This window comes from Petromyzon marinus, chromosome 83 (assembly GCF_048934315.1).
Source record: "Petromyzon marinus isolate PM22_M1 ecotype Great Lakes invasive population chromosome 83, UKy_Petmar_22M1.pri1.0, whole genome shotgun sequence".
Taxonomy (NCBI): domain Eukaryota; kingdom Metazoa; phylum Chordata; class Hyperoartia; order Petromyzontiformes; family Petromyzontidae; genus Petromyzon; species Petromyzon marinus.
The window spans coordinates 5,287,856-5,312,666 of record NC_133748.1 but is presented as its reverse complement, the minus strand read 5'-3'; the positions used below and the strand labels follow the sequence as shown (position 1 = coordinate 5,312,666).

Genomic DNA, 24,811 nt, shown 5'->3' with positions numbered 1-24,811 from the left:
CTTCGCGACCACATTCATCCCACGAAGTCGCATCAATTGAGGAGGCCAGTCACAACCATGCTTGGCCCAAACCCAGATTCCAATCTGACCTCTGAGCCACACCACGGCCATCACTACTACCACCACCATCATCATCACCACCACCACCACCAACAACAACAACCGCCATTTCCCACTAAGTGGCAGTGACATCACCACGGCACTCGTGCCAGGCTATGTGCATGTTAAGGCTATGTGAAGTGTCAAACACCCGCCAGCAGTAGGTCACGTGGCAGACCCAGGTGCTATGGGTCGACTGACTGAGATAACTGGCCGATGCACCACCTGTGCCCCCTACTATGCCAAGTTGCTATGTTTTAGCCACCCGACATTCTGCTCATTGTTGTGAGCGTCACTCCTCTGCCCTCCGTTGTTGCTGGAGGGCGACTGCCTCCAACTGCCCAGTAGCGTCCTTAACGAGCCTCCACCACAGAGGCCGATCTTGACACCGCTTGTACCAGTCATTGGCATGTCCAATCAGCTCTACATCCTCTTGTACCACATCACTCCATCTCTTCTCTATCCCGTGCGGTGCCCGTTTAGCTGGCCTAACCAAAAGCATGCGGTGGCTTTTGGTTAGGCCAGCCAACACAGCCTTGCCTGCCGGAGGAGCTCACCATTGGGACATTGTCCAAAATTTTCAAAGATTTGTGAGCTCCTTACACAATCCAACCTGGTTAAACCCAGGATAGATCGTAGGCAGGCCAGCTTAAATGTTTCCAACTGGCAAAGATGTTTCATTAGGGGGGTCCACGTTTTGCAAGCATAGAGAAGGGAGGGCATGACAGTGGCAGAGAAGACGCAAAGCTTTGTGTGGAGCAACAGACCAGGTAGCTTCCACAGTGTTACGCAGCCGATGAAAAGTTAATGCCGCTTGACTGATCTGGAGTAAGACCTCTGCTGTCAAACCAGAACCGGACAAGAGCACACTGTTCAGGTATGGGAAACACTCCACTATCTCCACAACTGCCCCATCACCAATTGAGAGTTGTGGGGGTGGAGTATTTGATGGTACAAAATGCCCAGGCAGGTTCTTAGTTTTGGTGGGACTGATGATAAGGCCCCACCTCTTAGTTGCACGCTCCAGGTTCAGCAGCAGTGCCTCCAACTCCTCCTCTGAGTGAGCAGCAATCACCAGATCATCGGCATACGTAACATGGTTGACCAATAGGGAGCCATCCCTTGACCGAACGCAGGCATTGATCAGCCTCCCATTATATCTGTACCAAATGGAAATTCCTCCAGTACAGCTACTAAAGGCTTCACGAACTACATAGTCGAAATAGATGTTAAGTAATGTGGGAGCCAGAGGACATCCCTGTCGCACCCCAAGGTGAAAAGGGAATGGCTCCGACTCCCGGCCACGTAGTTTAACCCGGGGCTCGCTCACCATCATTAAGGTCCTTAATGATTGTGAGCAGAGACTAAGGGATTCCTAAAGCACGAAGAACAGCCCAGAGCCCTAGCCTTTTAATGATTACATAGGCCTTGAAACCACATTGGGGCTCCGCAAGCCTCTCCTCAGCATGACTTGCAAGGCGATGTTGAATAATCCTTGCCAGAACCTTTCCCAGCACAGAGGAGTGAGATGCCCCTGTAGTTGTTACATTCTGTGTGGTCCTCCTTCTTAAAGAGAGGGACCACCAGGGCATCCTTCCAATCCTGTAGAACCTGTCCAGTGATCCCGTTTGTTATTATGATGTCATGAAGGGCAGTCTGTGCCCAAACGCAACCCTCCCTCAGCATATTCCTTGGGAGATCATCTCTGCCTGCGTGTGTTTTCCGGTCTCAGACTCTGGATTGCCTTCTGTTCTTCTTTAACAGATGGCACCTCAGCCAGCCACTCACAGGGGGTGACTACGTCTTCCAATATTTAAGACACTGCAGCCTGAGCAGGGTCATCCCCACTTTGCCCCATTATGTTTTCCAGGCTGAGGGATTTCCTCTCCCCCAAGACCTCACAGAAATGTTCAGCAAATCTGAAAACCTGTTCCTGGGGGTCGGAATTTGATCACCGTTTTTTCCCCTAATGATGGTGATAGTTGTGGCACTGCAAATGACGTTTTTGATGGCATTAGAGTGATTTGTGGTCACGAGCAACTGAGGCAGACTCCATCTCCTCAGCAACCCGCGACCACCACCCGTCCTTGCAGCTCCTCACGGCTCTCCGAACCTCTGAGTGAAAGCTGCGGTAAGCCTCCTCATTCTCGGATGTGGGATGCTATAGATGGTGAGAGTGGGCCTGGCGCTTTTTATCAGCCAGCCTGAATACCTTCTCTGTCCACCAGAGTCTCTGGAAGGTTTGGACCGTGTATCTAAAGCAGCCATTGCAGCTGCATGAGCCACAGTCCTAAATCTCACCCATTTCCTCTCAGCATCATGAGGAGTCCGGGATGAGGTCAACCTCAGCTGCAAACAATGATGAAATTCTCGCTTGCAACTTTCATCAGCTAGCTCAGATCAGGCCATTGTGTGTTTGAATGGGGTCCTGGGTATCCACCCAAAAGCGGAGTGGAAGAATGGCAGGTGCATCTTACAGATGATAAGTCGATGGTCAGATCAGCTTCACAGTGGGTCCTGGTGCCAAGGATATGGATCTGCATCCACTGTTTTGTCACTATATAGTCCAGCAGAAGTTCTTGCTTTGACCAGGTGTGCATCAATGATGTTGGGTGGATGTGCCGATGCCGGAGAAGCGTCTTGGTAATTACAAGATCATGGGCTGCACAAAAGCCAGCAGCCTCCTACCAATGTTATTGAGCTGATCCGGCCCATGCCTTCCCATCACTTCAGACCAGGTGCCAGCATCATGACCAACTCGGGCATTAAAGTCACCCAACAGGATGACTATCCTGAGGGGCCACTTGTGACCGGAGGTCATAAAAGGCATCTGACTCATCGGCCTTGCCTGCATCCCTCCACTGATGTTCATCTTCGGTGGGGGCATAAGTAACCACGACCACCACTCCTCGCCTCTGGTTGATAGGAAGGGGAGCCCAAAGTAGCCTGGGGCTTACAGCTTCCCACACCTCACCGCCACGCTCCTTCATTATTTTATTCAGAAAAAGAGCCACTGCCTGTTGTTTGGCAGTCTCCTGCCCCGAGTAGAGGACTGTCTACCCCTCATGGTGGCAGGACCCAGAGCCGGTCCACCGGACCTCCTGAATACCAGAGATACAGGTGGTACTGGTCGAGCTCCCGACAGAGGAGTGACAGCCTCTCCTCCGCAGTGAGCATTCGAACATTCCACGTGGCTACCCGTAGTGGCTTTTTGCTGTTTCTGGAGTAACCCCGAGGGTAAGGATTCAATCTCCTGGCTCCGCCAAATGTCGTTTGGCCAGGAGACATCATTGATGACTATTCCCCCGGGGCCTCCGGCACAAGCTTAGCTGTATATTTTTTTCGTGGATTAGTGATAATTGAAGGTGGAGGGGTTACCAGCCCCTCGCACCTGTCTAGAGCACACTTTGGATGCTGTGGTGGCTACAAACGCGATGAGGGGAATGGCCAATGTAAATTCGCCCTGCCCACATGGCACTGCTCACCATAGCTTTACCGTCCGGCACCAACATCACCACCACTACCACCATCACCATTGCTACCACCACCATCACCACAACCACCATCATCACCACAACCACCACCATCACCACGCGGTTGCCGCGCTCAGAGCACCTCACCTTTGCCTGCCGACCAACTTCCTCTGCTGACATCAGCTTGTGGCCCTGGTGCGCACCGCTCGTGACGCAGTCAGCGCACACAAACGCACCGTGCTCCCGGCAGAACATGTCGAGTGCCTTGCCATGCTGAGCACAGAGGTCCAGATTCAGGAGCCTCACTCGTGCCAAGCTCGGGTTGAGCTCCTTCAGCGGCCGTTCCCCTTCCGTGCTGAGACTTGAGAACCTATGGGTACAAACCGTCTTCACTAAGCGACCGTGAATAGTGGCCGGATCTCCCGTAGTTCACTTGTCCACATTGGGGCACCACGGTGGCAAGATGTTAACTACCTTGGCTGGTGCACAGGAGGTCGTGGGTTCGATCCCGACCCCGATATCTGCTATACATTTAGAGTGTGGGTGTTCATTCTCCCTGTGATCTAATGGATGTTTCCCTTGTTGTCAAGTTTTTTTCCTCTGCATTTATAATAAACACTGGGGTACCGCGGTGCTGAGATGTTAAATACCTCGCCTGGTATGCAGGAGGTCGTGTTCGATCCCATACCCTGACAATGGCTGCTTCTGTATATTTGGAGTCTGCCTCCCTCTCCCATGGTGATTTCATGGATTTTTCTCCGGGTCCTCCATTTTTCTATTTCGAATTAACATATGATAGGAAATAATGTTGTTTAATTTTAACTCTTATTCTGAAATGTTGTCAGTTTTAATGTAAGGTGAGTAACACTTAGTATGTGCGGCTCTTCAGATTTCTGGGTGAAAAGTGGGATGGGGTTTTGCCAAATCCTGGCTAGCTGGCTCAGCAAACTTAATAAACTAATGAACAAACAGACTCATAGAGATACATCGAGATTCAGAGCCACAGAGATACATACTCATAGAGATACGTAGTGATACGTATAGATTCGTAGAGATCAAGATATTTAGATACTCATAGACATACACAGAAACTCACAGGGATACATAGAGATGTATAGAGATACATAGAGACTCATTGAGTAAATACATAAATATGTCGTTAAACCCGTCACCACCCGACACAGCCAATTAGTAAGGTTTGTCAATTAAAAATAACATGCCAATTTGTTACTAATACAGCACACCGGTGTGTTGGAGAGCAAAACCACAACATTGACAATCTGAGTACTCAGCTTGTAAATGCTGTGTGCTGTACTAGTAACGAATTGGCATGTTCTGTCTACGTGAAAAACCTTACTAAATTGGCTGTGTCAGGTGGTGGCGGGTTTAATGACACATTTATATATTTACATGATCTAACCCAAAAAACATGTATTATGGAGGATATTGCTGGCGAAAGCCTACGTGTTAAACAGACTCATAGAGATGAGATACGTATAGACTCATAGACATATAGACTCATTAGGGACACATAGGAGATTTATAGAGATACAGAGACTAAGAGATACATAGAGACTAAAAGCGATATATAGGTGGAGAAGATGGCAATCTTCCCATGGTCTGCACTGTTACGTGCTTGTCACAAACTAATGTTATCATCCCAGCGATTGAATGCCAAAATGGCCCTCCTGATCAGGATTACAACACCAAAGATACTTTTCATGGCCAAACTTACCGCAGAATAGGGCCGTCACTACGTGTTTGCCATCTAAACGTAGAGGCACCTATCAAGGCCCAAGTGCGACTTGCTGGGACGTTTCCTCGTAATCCAGATGATTCGATGCGCTCCTGCTCCAATAATTTCCTGTACAGCCGACGACGAGAGCCAGCTACCACCATCCTAAGCAGGGACTACCAACGTCACGTGAAATTCCATTTCAAGGACCTCACCACAATGAACGCAGAAAACAACATACTGACAGGCATCATCATCGTCAAAATCAATTATGTATCTGTGATAAATGTATATAAACCTCCAAGAACCACATGGAGCCCAAACATGCTGCCTGCTGTGACCAATCCCGCGGTTTTCGCCAGTGAATAGGTCATCGACTGGGCAGCAACTAGTTACCTGTTCATTCTGTTTGACGCTAAAGATGAAGGCACCATCCATTCCGCACGATGGAGGAAGAATTCAAACCTTTACCTGTGCTTTGTGTCGTGTTCAAGTTCGGGTGAACTACCGTGTGCTTCCAGAATGGTTCTGGACAATTCCCGAACAGTTAGCACAGGCCAGGCTCGGTGCATATCAGGGTCAAAATTCTGATGATCACGTCCACCCCTGTGCCATGATGCAACTTAAGAAAGTGCAACTGGGAACCTTTTATTGAAGCCATCGTGTGCACTGTCTACCAGAATCCACCAAAGTCAGAAAACTATGAACGTTTCACCAAGATTTTCCTCAAGCAGCCCGCTCACAAATTCCATGGAGTTACTGGGCAGAATACACTCCATGCTGGAAAGGAAAAAGCGAGTTCCTGCTCCAGAAATACAGTCAGGAAGCCCAGAGTGTGGAAAAGCTCTCCTGGACTCCCTAAATGAATCCAGGAGCCAAAGGTGGACAGAAGCGATGCAGTCATTAGATTTCAAGCCATAAAGCCTGGTGCCTCCTGAGATACCAAGGAGCGGCACCACCACCGAGAAACAAGACCGCCAATGTACCCATCAATGCCATCGCCACACAGATGCTATTGAATGGAAAGATCTCTACAGATCGGCAAACAAGACAGCGAGTGAAATGAAAACTCCACCAATTAATAGCGGAATGTGCACCGACAACAGCCTTGTTATCCCCCTTCAATGAAGAAGAGGTCATTGATGCCATGAAAGCCACCAGATCAGGAAAGGCCACAGGATTAAATGGGATTTATCCCGAGTTCCTTAAACACCTTGGCCAAAAAGGATGCCACTGGCTGGCCAGATTGTTTTCAGACATTATGTCCTTAGGCAAGTTCCCCAAAAATGGCGACAAATGAAGGTCATTGCCATTCTGGAAATCAACCGCAAACCCAAATAAGTTCTGCCCCATATCTCTGCTTTTTACAGTGTACAGACTTCTATAGAGGATGCTACTGACCTGTATGTCACCGATCCTTCGAGGAAACTATATCAACTGAACAGGCTGGCTTCAGCCCTGGCCACAGCATTTGCTATCAAGTGTTGTAACTCACCACACACATTAAAGCTGGCTACAAGTGCAAAAACATCACAGGGGCCGCTTTCATCGACCAATCACTGGCCTATGACACAGTATGGTGGGAAGGCTTCATGCTAAAGCTAAGGTCATCAGATCCCAGCAAACCCTCAGACTTCTATCATCGCTACTGTCCAACCGGCCATACCGTGTCCACCTAGAGAACACTGTCAGCAGAGCCCACTTCCTCAGTAACGGGCTCCCACAAGGATCAGTGCTTGCTGTGGCACTTTAAACATATAGATATAAGTGACCTCCCTGTCACCGTCGGCCGAAAATTTGGCTACGCCGATGAACTAGCACTTGCCGTCCAAAGAACGACTCAAAATGGAGGTGCAAAATGACCTGTGCGAAGACCTCAAGAAACTTGAAACGTACTTCAAGTACTGGAGGCTCCGCCCAAACCCAAGGAAAACTGTTGTAACGTTATTCCACCTGAACAATGCAAGCGCCGACCAGAAACTGGCCGTCACTTTCTGTGGCGAAAAGGTCCAGCACGACAAGTACATCAAATACCTCGGTGTAACGCTTGCCAGCAGCCTCACCTTCCACAAAACCTGCAGAATACTGCTGTAAAAACAAAATTGCGAGTTAATCTCGTTCATAAACTGGCCGGAACAACATGGGGAGCAAATTGCAACAACCCTCCGGACGGCCCCCACAGCACTAGTCTTCTCTGCGGCAGGATATTGTGCCTGAGCCTGGAACAAAAGCGTGCACACAAAGGTGGTGGACACAAAGGTAAATGCATCCATGAGGATCATCTCAGGGATGCTAAAGAGCACACCGTTGCAGTGGCTTTCGGTCCTCGCAAATATCGATCCTACGCAGCTCTGTCGCGATGCTGCATCTATGACGGAGTACTGCAAGGCCATTGTAAATCCAAACCTCCCAATAAACAAAGACATCTCCATGCCCCCACCACACAGGCTCAAAATCCAGAAAACTTTTCTGGCAATATGCAAGGAACATACATGATGATGACAAGACCACCAAAGCACGATGAGAGGAAACCTGGGCAAACACCAAAATCTTGCAGAAATCCATCATCAGCGACCCTGAAATCCTCCAAACAGGATCTCATCTACCGAAGAAGATCTGGTCCTCCTTGAATCAGATCCGGACACTCCGTGGAAGATGTGGACACTTGTGACTGTGGTGCAAGATCTCAGACCGTGCAACATATCAGATCATTCAACGGCGATCTGAAACAAATCCATGCGGCTACTCCTGGAGAAGTCAAATCAATTTCAAATCTCGAAATCAATTTATCTGTTGCTGTCCCCAAAAATGCCATACAAAAGAATAAGAAAGGGATACATAGACTCATAGAGCTATATTGCGACTCATAGAGATACATATAGACACATGGGAGACTCACAGAGTTACATAGAGACACATAGAGATAGACAGAGACTTTGTGAAAAGTGGGCTAAATTTTTCCCAATCCGAGCCAGCTGGCTCAACAAATGTAATTCACTAAACCAATGGACTAACCGACCAACTAACCAACTAACTATCTTTTCCCGGGAACAGAACCTGTCCACGATGCTGGCCAGCTTGAAGTTTTTCTCGAGCTGCTTCCGCATCTCCTCCTTGGAGCCAAAGGGCAAGACCCTGCGGCACTCGGGGTAGGCGCAGGCACCGTCGCGCCACACGCTCACGATGCACTCTCTGCAGAAGGTGTGTGGGCAGCCCAGCAGCACGGGGTCGACGTAGAGGTGCAGGCAGATGGAGCAAGTCAGCTCCTCCTCCAGGCCCCGGTCCCGGCCACCTGCTGCTGCCGCCGCTGCCATGCTGAGTGGAGCCGATCCGGTCTGCTGTCCCTCTGCTCCCGCAAATCCTAACGAGGTGGGACAGGTGGCCGAAATAGACAACAACAACAACAAAATCATAAAGTTTGGAGACAATTTTGAGTAGGTGTATCTCTGCGTTGTGTTCTGTCCTCCGGAAAAGTGGGGCGACTCGACAACAGCTGAGCACGAGGGTGTTTGCGGAATGGCTGAACTTTAGATCAAACTTGTTCTTCCGAAGGGCAATTGCGTATCTGCAATAGCGACATCCAAAACGTGTCGAGCATCGCGCTCAATAATCGTGCTCTGTGCAAGACGCACCTGGTCAGACTCGTCTACCCTGTATCTGCTTCTTTATTTATTTCATTTCCCGTTTAAAAATTATTTCAACTAAACTATCTTTTTTCGTTATTTCAACAGGTAAGGCTCACCGAGCTATGTAGTTATTTTTTAGAAGCAACCAGGCCACAAATTATAGCTCAAAGAAGTAGCTTATCATCACGTCCAAATTTACAGTGATCAAAATGCCTAGGGATTCATAGAGACGCACAGATAGGCAATGAGAACCATACAGGTTTATATGCATGTTTATTAAACTTATTTCACACCGTAAATAGCCAACCATGCTACATGGAGGTGCGGGGAAATCTGCACTGGTGCCTGCTTGAGGGCGAGATTAGCAAATAAAACAAAGACTGATTAATTGATCGATGTCACCCTGGAACAGGTCCAGGTTATGAAAATGCTGGGGCCCTAAGCTACGTCGAGCTTAAGAGGCCCCATCATATCGGAATTAAAATACAGTACACAGATACCCATAGAGACACCACAGAGATGCATAGAAAAGCAGAGATACATATAGACTAATCTATGTTAATTTTACCAGGTAAGGTCCACTGAGCTGTGTAGATCTTTTTCAGAAGCGACCTGGCCACCACAAATTATAGCTCAACGAAGTGGCTCATTATCATCACCATTATGTGGAGATTTAAAGCTGCAGCCAAATACTCTAAACGCATCACGTTGATTCTGAAGGTGAGGGAACAACCGGAGAACCCGGAGAAAAATCCACGCAGTGACAACCACGGGGAGAGACAAAAATTACAAATAAACAGCAGCAGGCATCGTCAGGGTCGGGATGGAACCCACGACCTCCTGTATCCCGGGCGAGGTAGTCAACATCTACGTAGCTACCATGAAGTGGAGATACGCAGAGCCCCAAGCATGGGCGATTTATGACAATGCTGGGGCCCTAAGATATCTCTATTTTTCAACGGGCCATGTAAAAAAAGTAGAACGTGTGTACGATTGTAAGTTTTGTTCACACTTAAGAGGGCCCCCGTCGTTAATGAATGCTAGGCTGACTTATCTGTAGCTCACTTAGCCGAGGCCGAAATCTGACCCTGCCACAGAACGAAGAAGCCGTCAAAGCCACCACCCCCCTCAAGGCCACGTAATTGTTGGCCAGGTTATGATTCCTTGGGTTTACTGGTTAACGCGACCAATCGGGTTGGCGCCGCTGTTATAGACAATGTGAGGATCTGTATTTATCAACTGAAGGAGTAATCCGGATGGAGCTATGAAGCTCTTTGTTTCAGATGTCCAGTAAAGAGTTATGGATCAGAGAATTAAATCAACAACAATACAAAACAACAATACACACAGAATATATACTGTTAGTATGCCACACTCAGTCAGTACACACAGTCAGTACACACACGCAGATTACACCACACAGTATACAGTGTACTTACAGTCAGTTCACACAATAATAAACCAGTCTACACAGTGTAAACACAGTCAATGCACACAGAGTACACCACACAGTGTACACACAGTACACACAGAGTACACCACACAGTCTACACAGTGTAAACACAGTCAATACACACAGACTACACCACACAGTCTACACAGTGTAAACACAGTCAATACACATAGAGTACACCACACAGTCTACACAGTGTAAACACAGTCAATGCACACAGAGTACACCACCACACAGTATGCAGTGTGCACACATTAGTCCACACACACAATACACCACACAGTATACACAAAGTACACTCAGCCAGCACATACACAGAGTACACCACGCTGTATACACAGTGTACACATTGTCAGTGCACACACAGTATACACAGTGTAAACACAGTATATACACTCATACAGTCCACCATGTAACATAAATAGTGTACAGTCAGTACACACAGATTACACCACCCAGTATACACAGTGTACACACAAACACAGCACACCACACAGTATACACAGTGTACACACAAACACAGCACACCACACAGTATAAACAGTGTACACATAGTATGCACACGATGCAGAGACAGAGTACACCACACAGTACACAGTGTACACACAGTCTACACCACACAGTATACACAGACTACACCACACAGTATACAGTGTACACACAGTCTACACCACACAGTATACACAGACTACACCACACAGTACACAGTGTACACACAGTACACAAAGACTACACCACAGTATACACAGTGTACATACAGACTACACCACACAGTACACACAGTGTACACACAGTACACACAGACTACACCACACAGTATACACAGTGTATACACAGTGTACACACAGACTACACCACACAGTACACACAGTGTACACACAGACTACACCACACAGTACACAGTGTACACACAGACTACACCACACAGTATACACAGTGTACACCCAGTGTACACACAGACTACACCACACAGTATACACAGTGTACACACAGTGTACACACAGACTACACCACACAGTATACACAGTGTACACACAGTACACACAGACTACACCACACGGTATACACAGTGTACACACAGACTACACCACACAGTATACACAGTGTACACACAGTACACCCAGACTACACCACACAGTATACACAGTGTACACACAGACTACACCACAGTATACACAGTGTACACACAGTGTACACACAGACTACACCACACAGTATACACAGTGTACACACAGTGTACACACAGACTACACCACAGTATACACAGTGTACACACAGTGTACACACAGACTACACCACACAGTATACACAGTGTGCACACAGTACACACAGACTAAACCACACAGTACACACAGACTACACCACACAGTATACACAGACTACACAGAGTGTGTACGGTACACACACAGTAGACCACACAGTATATAGAGTCCACAGTCAGTACACACAGAGCACAGTACACATGCACACAGAGTACAGTACACAGAGTACAATAGACATACATACACAGAGTACAGTGCACATACACACAGAGTACAGTACACCCACAGAGTACAGTACACACAGAGTACAGTGCACCCACAGAGTACAGTACACACAGAGTACAGTACAAACACAGAGTACAGTACACCCACAGAGTACAGTACACACCTAGTACAGTACACCCAGAGTACAGTACACCCACAGAGTACAGTACACCCACAGAGTACAGTACACCCACAGAGTACAGTACACCCACATAGTACAGTACACCCACAGAGTACAGTACACCCACATAGTACAGTACACCCACAGAGTACAGTACACCCACAGAGTACAGTACACCCACAGATTACAGTACACCACAGAGTACAGTACACCCACAGAGTACACCACTCATGCAGTGCCACCTCAGCACGATCCTCGCAGTCAGGACGGTGCTGAAACGTTCAACTATTTAGGCTGTCAACTAAAACACAACCGTGGGCCCGTGGGCCCGTGTCTGGGCATCTACACTATGATCATCATCATCATGGAAATGTCGTCCCATGTCCGTGCACCGAAGAGGGAGAACGCCACCCACCTGAGTCCCCTGCTCGCTACGCGCGGTCTCTCAGAACTCTGCTCTGGGGAGTCAACTTCCTTAGAGGTGGCGGAATTATTTTACCTCAACACCTCCACTCCCACCTCTACACCCTACCCCACCTCCACTCCCACCTCTACACCCTACCCCACCTCCACTCCCACCTCTACACCCTACCCCACCTCCACTCCCACCTTTACACCCTACCCCACCTCCACTCCCCACCTCTACACCCTACCCCACCTCCACTCCCACCTCTACACCCTACCCCACCTCCACTCCCACCTCTACACCCTACCCCACCTCCACTCCCACCTCTACACCCTACCCCACCTCCACTCCCACCTTTACACCCTACCCCACCTCCACTCCCACCTCTACACTCTACCCCACGTCCACTCCCACCTCTACACCCTACCCCACGTCCACTCCCACCTCTACACCCTACCCCACCTCCACTCCCACCTTTACACCCTACCCCACCTCCACTCCCACCTCTACACCCTACCCCACCTCCACTCCCACCTCTACACCCTACCCCACCTCCACTCCCACCTCTACACCCTACCCCACCTCCACTCCCCACCTCTACACCCTACCCCACCTCCACTCCCAACTCTACACCCTACCCCACCTCCACTCCCCACCTCTACACCCTACCCCACCTCCACTCCCAAATTTACACCCTACCCCACCTCCACTCCCACCTTTACACCCTACCCCACCTCCACTCCCACCTCTACACCCTACCCCACCTCCACTCCCACCTTTACACCCTACCCCACCTCCACTCCCACCTCTACACCCTACCCCACCTTCACTCCCACCTCTACACCCTACCCCACCTCCACTCCCACCTTTACACCCTACCCCACCTCCACTCCCACCTCTACACCCTACCCCACCTCCACTCCCACCTCTACACCCTACCCCACCTCCACTCCCAAATTTACACCCTACCCCACCTCCACTCCCACCTCTACACCCTACCAACCTCCACTCCCACCTTTACACCCTACCCCACGTGCACTCCCACCTCTACACCCTACCCCACCTCCACTCCCACCTCTACACCCTACCCCACCTCCACTCCCACCTTTACACGCTACCCCACCATCTAAGCAACCTGTAGCAGACGTCTAAACACTTGCTCGTTAGTGTGTTAAGTTTCGTTGAGCCGGCTGGGTGAGAATTTGGTAGAAACCCAGCCCACTTTTCAAGCAGTCTCTAAGTATCTCTAGGAGTCTCTCTGTGTATCTCTATGAGTCTCTCTATGTATCTCTATGAGTCTCTCTATGTATCTCTATGATTCCCTCTGTGTATCTCTATGAGTCTCTCTATGTACAGTGAGGGAAAAAAAGTATTTGATCCCCTGCTGATTTTGTACATTTGCCCACTGACAAAGAAATGATCAGTATATAATTTTAATGGTAGGTTTATTTGAACAGTGAGTGACAGAATAACAACAACAAAATCCAGAAAAACGCATGTCAAAAATTTTATAAATTGATTTGCATTTTAATGAGGGAAATAATTATTTGACCCCCTCTCAATCAGAAAGATTTCTGGCTCCCAGGTATCTTTTATACAGGTAATGAGCTGAGATTAGGAGCACACTCTTAAAGGGAGTGCTCCTAATCTCAGCTTGTTACCTGTGTAAAATACACCTGTCCACAGAAACAATCAATCAGATTACAAACTCTCCACCATGGCCAAGACCAAAGAGCTCTCCAAGGATGTCAGGGACAAGATTGTAGACCTACACATAACTGGAATGGGCAACAAGACCATTGACAAGTAGCTTGGTGAGGTGTCAACAGTTGGTGCGATTATTCGCAAATGGAAGAAACACAAAAGAACTGTCAATCTCCCTCGGCCTGGGGCTTCATGCAAGATCTCACCTCGTGGAGTTGCAATGATCATGAGAATGGTGAGGAATCAGGCCAGAACTACACGGGAGGATCTTGTCAATGATCTCAAAGCAGCTGGGACCATAGTCACCAAGAAAACAATTGGTAACACACTATGCCGTGAAGGACTGAAATCCTTTCTAGATTTGAAGCGTTCGTGACTGCAAGGATCCATACTCTTTGGTTCTATTCGGTAAAGTCACGTAGTTAAAAAATAAAACAACCAAAATCACGACGTTTCGGCCACAACACAAAAGGACACTTGTGTTGTGGCCGAAAAGTCGTGATTTTTGTTGTTTTATTTTTTACCCACGTGACTTTACCGAATAGAACCAAAGAGTATGGATCCTTGCAGTCACAAACGCTTCAAATCTAGAATTGATAGCCTCTACGGGGAGGGTTTTCACCTATCTGTTAGAGCTTTTAACAGACGAGACAAGAAGTCACAGCTCATCGAGACGCTAACCTTCCTCAAAAGATGCCGCGACCACAAGGTAATACCCATCGCCGTCACACTCACTTCTGCTGCTGTGTCCTCACCGAATTCTAAACAGATTCACACAGCTTAAAGGACGCGACCTGGGCTTGGCTGTCTTCACTCCAACGCTGTCCTCTGGACAGTACAGTCCCTTCACCTGATGAAGGCCACTTGTGTTGTGGCCGAAACATCGTGATTTTTGTTGTTTTATTTTTTACCTACGTGACTTTACCGAATAGGACTGAAATCCTGCAGCGCCCGCAAGGTCCCCCTGCTCAAGAAAGCACATATACATGCCCGTCTGAAGTTTGCCAATGAACATCTGAATGATTCAGAGGACAACTGGGTGAAAGTGTTGTGGTCAGATGAGACCAAAATGGAGCTATTTGGCATCAACTCAACTCGCCGTGTTTGGAGGAGGAGGAATGCTGCCTATGACCCCAAGAACACCATCCCCACCGTCAAACATGGAGGTGGAAACATTATGCTTTGGGGGTGTTTTTCTGCTAAGGGGACAGGACAACTTCACCGCATCAAAGGGACGATGGACGGGGCCATGTACCGTCAAATCTTGGGTGAGAACCTCCTTCCCTCAGCCAGGGCATTGAAAATGGGTCGTGGATGGGTATTCCAGCATGACAATGACCCAACACACACGGCCAAGGCAACAAAGGAGTGGCTCAAGAAGAAGCACATTAAGGTCCTGGAGTGGCCTAGCCAGTCTCCAGACCTTAATTTCATAGAAAATCTGTGGAGGGAGCTGAAGGTTCGAGTTGCCAAACGTCAGCCTCGAAACCTTAATGACTTGGAGATCTGCAAAGAGGAGTGGGAACAAAATCCCTCCTGAGATGTGTGCAAACCTGGTGGCCAACTACAAGAAACGTCTGACCTCTGTGATTGCCAACAAGCGTTTTGCCACCAAGTACTAAGTCATGTTTTGCAGAGGGGTCAAATACTTATTTCCCTGATTAAAATGCAAATCAATTTATAACATTTTTACATGCGTTTTTCTGGATTTTTGTTGTTGTTATTCTGTCTCTCACTGTTCAAATAAACCTACCATTAAAATTATAGACTGATCATTTATTTGTCAGTCAGCAAACGTACAAAATCAGCAGGGGATCAAATACTTGTTCCCTCACTGTATCTCTGTGAGTCTCTATACATCGCTATGTATCTCTATGAGTCTCTCTATGTATCTCTATGAGTCTCCATACATCGCTATGTATCTCTATGAGTCTCTCTATGTATCTGTATGAGTCTCTATATATCTCTGTACATCGCTATGTATCTCTATGCGTCTCTCTATGTATCTCTATGAGTCTCTCTGTATCTCTATGCGTCTCTCTATGTATATGAGTCTCTCTGTATCTCTATGAGTCTCTCTATGTATCTGTATGAGTCTCTATGTATCTCTGTACATCGCTATGTATCTCTATGCGTCTCTCTATGTATCTCTGAGTCTCTCTGTGTATCTCTGAGTCTCTCTATGTATATGTATGAGTCTCTATGTATCTCTGTACATCGCTATGTATCTCTATGCGTCTCTCTATGTATCTCTGCGTCTCTCTGTGTATCTCTATGAGTCTCTCTGTGTATCTCTGAGACTCTCTGTGTATCTCTATGAGTCTATGTATCTCTGAATCTCTATACATCGCTATGTATCTCTATGCGTCTCTCTATGTATCTCTATGAGTCTCTCTGTGTATCTCTGAGTCTCTCTATGTATCTCTGAATCTCTATACATCGCTATGTATCTCTATACATCGCTATGTATCTCTGAGTCTGTGTATCTCTATGAGTCTCTCTATGTATCTCTATGAGTCTCTCTGTGTATCTCTATGAGTCTCTCTATGTATCTCTATGAGTCTCTATACATCGCTATGTATCTCTATGAGTCTCTCTATGTTAGTTAATTTACTTATTAAGTTTGTTGATAGAACTGGGCCAGGACTGGGAAAAAACTAGCCCACTTTTCACAAATCCTCTATGCATAGCTGGGTGTCTCTATGAGTCTATCTCTGTGTGTTACTTCATTTATTTGATGTGTTGAGCCAACTGGGCATAATTGGTAAATAAACCTAACCCATTTTAACCCAGGCAACCGTGAAATATTTACCTTACGGACCCGGTCGGACCAGTTTGGGAATGTAAAATCCACGGACGTCAGAACTCGGCACACAAACACGAACTCGCGTGCATTTCATGGGAGGTGCTCTAAATAGACTGCAATGTACTGGGTGTGTCCGAAAATGAATACTGTATACCGAGAAACGGAACGTTAAATAGTTTGTTATTCAATTAAACACGCAGTAGCAGTACTAATCAGGATTATAAGTTGTTTTCATTTTTTATTTTTATTTTTCTACCTACGTGACTTTACCGATAGGCTGCAAATACATACACGTCAGCATTGTATGTAATGGTACAGATTCGGGATTAATAAAGTACAACCATAACCACAATCATATAAACAGAAATCTATTTTATAGCAATATACTGGGGGGGACATTTTGAGCATATTTAATTATGGGGGGTATGTGTCCCCACCAATATATATTATTATTATTATTACTACGGCTTTGTGTCAGGGGATCTTTGACGTCCACTCTGAATCAAACGGAGCGTATAATTGCACACACCCACAGTAATGACCAGGACGGCCTGCCGGATTCAAACTGCCAACCTCCCCAACAAGTGGTGAACGCGCTGCTGCTGGGCCCAGTCACGTTCACGATGATCTCCTGTGACATCCCTTGATTGATGTTTACGTGGCCATTACTTTATGCCACATGCGCCAAGCCAGTGTTCCTAACCCTTGCTTCAATCAGTAGGGAAAGCAAACTCAGACAAATATTATACACAATTACCTTTTTAGTCTGAAGAACTCGATCTACAGTCGACCCTTCTGCATCGCGACTTTCCCCATGGCGGTTTCGATAATTTGCGGGGTCGGCATAAGAAATAAAATGGGAATTATTTGGGAGTTTTGCGAAAGCCGCAGACGACATGCGAAGGCCAGCAGACGACACGCAAAAAGTTTAGTAACTCATACATGAATAAAATATATGTACAGTACTGTATAATATTAATGCAGGAGGTGCTCACTTTGTTCGCCAAGGAGACCAAGGGGCCATCGCAGGGGGCCTGTGCCCCTAACCCCCGCTATGTGGAAGGGTCGACCGTACATTGAAATTATTAATGCACTTTACTCCAAAGCAAATATTTTAATAAAGTTAGGTATTGAACAATCAAACTATATTAAAGCAGCAGCACAGTGTTTGACACAATATCGAGTGAAATGCAATTCATGGTAAATTAAACAGGTGATATTTTCCAATTTAAGTTTATTTTAATATATATGAGGTATTGGGAACAGGATTCTCTGACAAGCTGAAAATGATGCAAAAAAACGTGGAAAGGTGTCACATTGACAATTACACTGGGAGACAGACAGGGACACGTAGAGAACACACACAGGGTAGATTCATCACGTTTATCTCCATCCACCAGCGGATAAGACCATGATTATGATTAAATTGAAAGACGTAAACACGTGGATTTGATTATATTTGCAGGGTAGAGACACCATCCTCACGTTGATCTCCATCCAGGAGTGGATATACCACGATGATGATGACATAGAGAGATGCATGCATGGGATCACAGCGAGGAACACGTGGATTAGACGACTCACAGAGGCAGTGCCGAAATAAAGTAACGAGTGGGCTCAGGCTGATAGGAGGGTTACAGCCTAAATATGCATTACATACAGGACAAAAAAACGAAGTAGTGAAATACATGTATTTGCCAATGTTAAAATTAACACATTTATTCGACTCAAGGTCAATTCACATCCATTCTTTCAAACAAAAAAACAAGTTTAGCTCATAGCTGTAGCAAAGTCGTGCGTGAGTGATGCCATCATAATGCAGAGATCCTGGGCCCACAGCAACGCGAGAGGGCCTCACGAGCCTCTGGACTAACCCGGCCCTGCACGCAGCTTAGAGACAACATCACCACCATCACCGCACTGACTGCTGAACATAAATAATCAAATTATATTGTCGAACTTTACAATGCACTAATCCACGACCAGCGCGGTGAAGTATGGCCAAGGCGCGGGTGGTGGCACCCGCCACGAAGACGACGACGATGCCGCCCACAGAGAGCTCCGTGGGGCACTCACGGCTCGGTGCGGCACTCACGGCCACAGCTGCACGGGGCGGCCGAGACGTCGGCTCCGTGAGGTGAACCACGACGCACTGCTGCCTCGCCCTCAGCAGAGCTCCTCACTCGCCAGCCGTGGACTTCACCCTCAGCAGGGCCCCTCACTCGCCAGCCGTGGACTTCACCCTCGCGAAAGACCCCCCCTCCAACCATGCAGCCTCTAACACACGAAATGTTATTTTTATAGCTTTATTTTGGTGATTTCTAAAACATATGGTTAAGCCATGTTTCTTGCGGAAGTGCAGATTTGGCCTGATAACTTGAATCTAAATTGTCTTACGGTTGTTATTGTTTGTGTTGCATCACACTGGGGTTTTTGCACACAGCGTTGTAATACGGTGTTTTTTTCTTGAAGATTTGCTGGTTTATCCAGGACGTTTCTGTTGCGCGTCGTCGCTTTAAGATGTTCTCTGTTCATATTGTGTTTGTTGCGGTTGCACCCGACTCAAGAGCCGAATGGCTCACAGGGCTATACCTAATAAATGAAACTTGAAAACTTGAAACTAACAAACTCGAGGTGAGCGATGTTCGTAGCGAGCGGCTGTGGAGGCCACGGCACGCCCGGTCGCCTTTGTCTCCCTCGTGGCGATGTTTGTCCACCACAAACAAGTACACCAGGTACTTGTTTGTGGCCGAGTCGACCTAGGGGAGGACCAGGCCCGGCTCAGATAATCGTCACTGGGTCGCCGGGTTCGTATCGCAGCGCGCTAACTGCTGCACCACCGTTCCCCATTAATCACCAGCAGCAGCCATGCTCAGTCTACTGCTGGAGGGAAGCTTCGCCAATCGTTGCCTCACGTGGATTCAGGCTCCGTCTGAGGGGGCCGAGTTCAGTTAAAACTTTGAGCTCTAAATCGCTCCCAAAGCAACGGAAATGTTTAATACGACAGAAAATTCACGCGAAATGTCGTTTGCAATGAAGCGTTCCCAGATGTGAAGTGATAATAATACGTAAACAACTTTCTCTATCTATATATGATGAATATGATGACCGCTTGAGAGAGGGAACGAGGCCCTCACCACCGATGATGACGACGATTTCCCATTCTCTCCGCATTCGCTATCACAATCAACAGGTCGCAGGGACAGACGTTCCATTACGTTGGTAAGTGCACAACTTGTTATTAAACCAATCGAGGGGTTTAATAACAAATGGAGGGGTTATCCATCGCGTTACCGTGACTCGAGCCGCTTGATGGACGTCAATGCGAGGAGAGTAGTCATTCTGACGGTCGAGGCGTGAGGGCAGGAAAACTGCAACGACGACGGCGCCCATTGAACCGACTGGGCGTGAGACCAGTTTCAGTTTCTTTATTTTGGTATAGCCCTGTGAGCCATTCGGCTCTTGAATCGGGTGCAACCACAACAAACAAAAAAAACCTAAAACACGAACAAGAAAAAACATCTTAAAGTGACTATATGCCTGTGCAAACAGAAAATCCATGAAAATATTCCTGAAAAAAGCACCGTACACCAACGCTGTGTGCAAAAGATCCCAGTGGGATGCAAGTCAAACAACAAAAACAACCACAAGAAAACTGATGTAGTGGAGTAGAAAATACATATGGGTAAATTGGCCATATACAGTACATACAAACAGTGTGGGTCATGTAAGGTCAGGCAGGTGATGAAGTCACCGGTGGCGTAAACAAGCCAAAGTAATTAAGGGAGTCAAGGGATGAGGGCTGTCATTGGTCGAGAGGCTGTTAGCGTTAAGTGGCGGCGTCACGGAGTCTGGGCCATTGGACAGGTGCGGAGCTGGCGGGAAAATGCCAGCGAGGCACGTGGCAATTAATTAAGGCTGATTGGAAAGGGGATAAAAACGCTAGGTGATTTGGACGGCAGGGGAATTGGCGAGAAGTGGAGACAGCAGCGGGTAGAGAGAGATGCGAAGAGTGGAAGCCGGTAAGTGTTAGTGGGAAATAGATTGAGAGCTGAACCCAGAGGACAATAAATAGCGATAGCGAGAGTTAGCGTTAGCAGAGTGGAGATTACGGTATAGGTAGGTACAGGGAGAGTTATCGATAGACAGGTCACTGTGTGTGAAGAGATAGACAAGTCACTGTGTGAGGAGATAGACAGGTCACTGCATGTGAAGAGATAGACGAGTCCCTGTGTGTGAGGAGATAGAGATAGAACCACTGTGTGTGCGGTGAGAGAAGAAGAGACTGTGTGGGGAGACAAGGAGTATGAGCGGACAGTGCTGAGGGGAATTCGAGTGTTCGAGTTGGCGGAGCGCGGAGAGGAGAAATTATATAGTGTGTGTGTGTGCGGAACGATGGAAATAAAAGTGACGGTGGAAGAAAGGCGATTGTCGTACGAGTGACTCCAAGGCATTACATTTGGTGTCAGAAAAACTACGGAACACGCCACGATGTCAAAAAAAGCAGCAAAGAAAACAAATGTGCCAGTGGACTCGGGCAGTGACAGCAACAACGACGATGTACAGCCTGGCCAGATGGCCAGCAGTACTCCTGACCGGGACAGCGGTTCGGGTGGTGCTGAGGGCTGGGATCGCCAGAGGATTGGCGAGTCCTCATGAACCAGTGGGAGGCCAGGATGGAGAAGTTGTCGGAGGAGTTCCGGAACTTTTTGACGGAGAACCGCATTCAACAACCAGTACCGGGTCTACCGCCGGAGGTTGCCGTTCAGCCGGAGCGGGTGGAGGACTCTGACGTCGAAGACGACCGGTCGGCGGGACCGCCACGACGGCTACACGTACAACGATTTGAGGCCAAAGTGGGAGATTGGACGGCGTTCATACGAAGATTCCGTGCGGCTTATGAGTCTCTGAAATGGACGGAGAGTGCCGCGTTACGCTCACTGCCGACGGCATTGGATGATGACTCCTTGGTGACTTTTAATGGACTCCCTGCCGCTGTCAGAACAACATTGGATGGTGCTATTGCGGCAATGAGGAAAGTCTACGAGCCGCGTTCGGTCGCCAAACATCGATTTCAACAGAGGAAACGGGAGGCCACGGAGTCCCCCCTGGCATTCCGCAGCGCCTTGCTGGCCCTCGCCCAGGTTGCGTACCCGGCGATGGACGAGGAGGGCTGGGACTCCCTGCTGCAGGAGAAGATGCTACAGCTGGCGAAGGAGCTGAAGTCGTCTTGTCACTCCCGGACAACGACGATGACAACGACGTGTCGTCGTTGCTGATCGCCAGGAACATACAAGTAAACCTTGACATACGAGACGGACCAGCGGCGGCGGTGGCGCAGCCGTCGCTGACGACCCCTGCCGGGGCCGGGAGCATGGTGGCGGTGGACGAGACGCCGCCGATGGCAGCGGCGGCCGGGGTGTCGACCGGAGAACGACGGCGTCGTCCCGGGGTGTATGGAGACGGCGTGCATCGGACATCCTATGAGTGCGGGCGGAGGGGTCATCTCGCCCGCGACTGCTGGAGACGGAGAGGTGGTCCTCCAAGGGCGCTGAACAACTACAGTCGGCGGTTTCCCCAAGACCAAGGATCCCGGGTGAGTCGAGATGCATTCAATACAGGGCCGCCCTATCCACATCACTCATCCGCGTTATCTCACCCGTATTCATCGAGTTCGGATAGTACGCATGGCCGGGATACGTGAGGCGCGTTGGTACATCGTGTGTTGGGGGCCGTGCCGGGATCATCGGATGTGATGGCATGCATTCAAGGTGTTATGGTATGGGTTATTGTAGATACCGGGGCGTCGGCAACTCTCATTTTGTTGCAAATTTTTCGGTCGCTGCCGACGTCGCCTGGATCGTTGGGGCCGGTGGGAGGGCCATGCGTAGCGGCAAACGGGGGTAGTTTGGGCATTATGGGCTGCGTGGTTGCGACAATTCAAATTGGGGAGGTGATTGTGACGGGAAGTGTTTTGATTTTTAACGGCCTTGGCGGTACCGTGTTTGTTGGGCACGGATTTTTTGCGAAAGATGCCGATTAAGATTTCAGTGGAAAAAGGTTGTTTGGAATTACCGTCGGGGAGATGTATGAAATTTTTGGGGACGCCTTCAAAATTTGCGGTGGCGAACACTGTGGTGCAGGCCGTGGTGAGCCGCACCGTGCGCGTCCCACCTGCATCGCAAATATTGGTGCCGCTATGGTTAAAGAAAGAATTGCCTTGGGATGAGCTGCAGGAGGGAGTGCTGTTAACACCCTCAAACGCTGTATCGAGAATGCCCACCGTGGTAGGGGCTTTGACCATAATAACAACATATTTCGATCCTTTCATTCAAATTGTAAACGCGGGACACGAAGAGGTTGTTATTCAAGAGGGCACTATGTTGGCGCACGCAATGGGTGCGCCGGGTCCAGAAACGAAAACGTGTTTTGCTATGGGACAGAATTAAATGTTGTCAAGGGAGGAAGACGATCCGGAATGGTTAAGCGATCTTTACAAACAAAACCCAGAGTTATCGCCTGTGCAACGGTCGAGTTTGCATGCGTTGCTAATGGAATTTAAAGATGTGTTCAGGTCAGGGAAATACGACGTGGGTCGGACGACGTTGTTGTGGCATCGTATTGACACAGGAAACGCACCTCCGATCAGGTTAAATTCGCATTGTGTAGGTCCGCTTGAGAAATAATGTATTCGGCGATCTGTTGATGAAATGCTAGAGCAAGATATTATTGCCCCATCGTCCAGCCCGTGGGGAGCCCCTATTGTCCTCGTTAAACAACGTGATCGAACCATGCGATTTTGTGTTGACTATCAGAAATTGAATAAAGTTTTGGTGGCGGAATCGTACCCGCTTCCACGAATTGATGATTCACTGGACGCCCTGTCCAGCGCCAGAATCTTTTCGACCCTCGATCTGTTGTCGGGCTTTTGGCAATTGCCCCTGGATGAGGAGTCAAGACCTAAAACGGCATTTCGGACATCACAAGGGTTGTATAAATTTAACGTGCTCCCGATGGGACTCCACTCCGCACCGGCGACCTTCCAGCGATTAATGGAACTCGTGTTGTCGGGCCTACAGTGGGAGTCATGCTTGATATATCTAGATGATGTGATTGTTTTCAGTAGGAATTTCGATTAACATTTGCAACGACTGCGCGCCGTTTTTGGCAGAGTGCGGCGTGCCGGATTGAAATTTAAACCAAAGAAGTGCCAATTGTTAACAACATCGGTGAAGTATTTGGGGCACGTTGTTAGCGCGTCAGGAGTGGCCACTGATCCGGAAAAGATGAGTTGTGTGCGAACATGGCCAGTGCCGAGAACAGCAGGGGAAGTACGTAGCTTTGTGGGCTTTACGTCATATTATCGGCGGTTCGTTAAGGATTTTGCCACCATTGCTCGACCATTGCATACGCTGACCAGGAAAGGTGTGAAGTTTCAATGGGGGATTGCAGAACAAAAATCGTTCGAAGCATTGCGGGCCGCATTGGCGGACGCACCGCCGTTGGGATACCCAGATTTTACGAAGCAATTTATACTTGACACGGATGCCAGTGATACGGGCATCGGTGCGTTTTTGTCACAGATGGTTGAGGGCGTCGAGACAGTGGTGGCATATGGCAGCCGGGTGTTATCGCCGGCGGAGCAAAAATACTGTGTGACGCGTAGAGAATTGTTGGCGATTGTCCATTTTGTTCGGCAGTACCGACCGTATCTGTACGGCAGGGAATTTTTGATCCGCACTGATCACGCGGCACTACAGTACTCGCTGCGCGTGGATCAGCCATCGGGGCAGATGGCTCGCTGGCTTGAGACCCTCCAGGAGTACTCTTTCACGATCCAACATAGGAAAGGAACGCGCCAT

General features: G+C 48.3%; 1 protein-coding gene across 1 annotated transcript in view; it reads right to left on the bottom strand.

Moving 5' to 3' along the window:
- The window catches only part of LOC142907784 (tripartite motif-containing protein 14-like), a 32,130-nt gene extending 19,469 nt beyond the window's left edge, over nucleotides 1–12,661 (bottom strand). The window contains exons 1-3 of the mRNA XM_076057581.1: nucleotides 12,449–12,661; nucleotides 8,365–8,668; nucleotides 3,720–3,942 (exon numbers count right to left, since the gene is read on the bottom strand). Coding sequence (XP_075913696.1) covers nucleotides 3,720–3,942; nucleotides 8,365–8,621 — 480 coding nt within the window. The 5' untranslated portion in view covers nucleotides 8,622–8,668; nucleotides 12,449–12,661. The remainder of the gene's footprint in view (nucleotides 1–3,719; nucleotides 3,943–8,364; nucleotides 8,669–12,448) is intronic.
- Nucleotides 12,662–24,811: the final 12,150 nt, after the last annotated feature.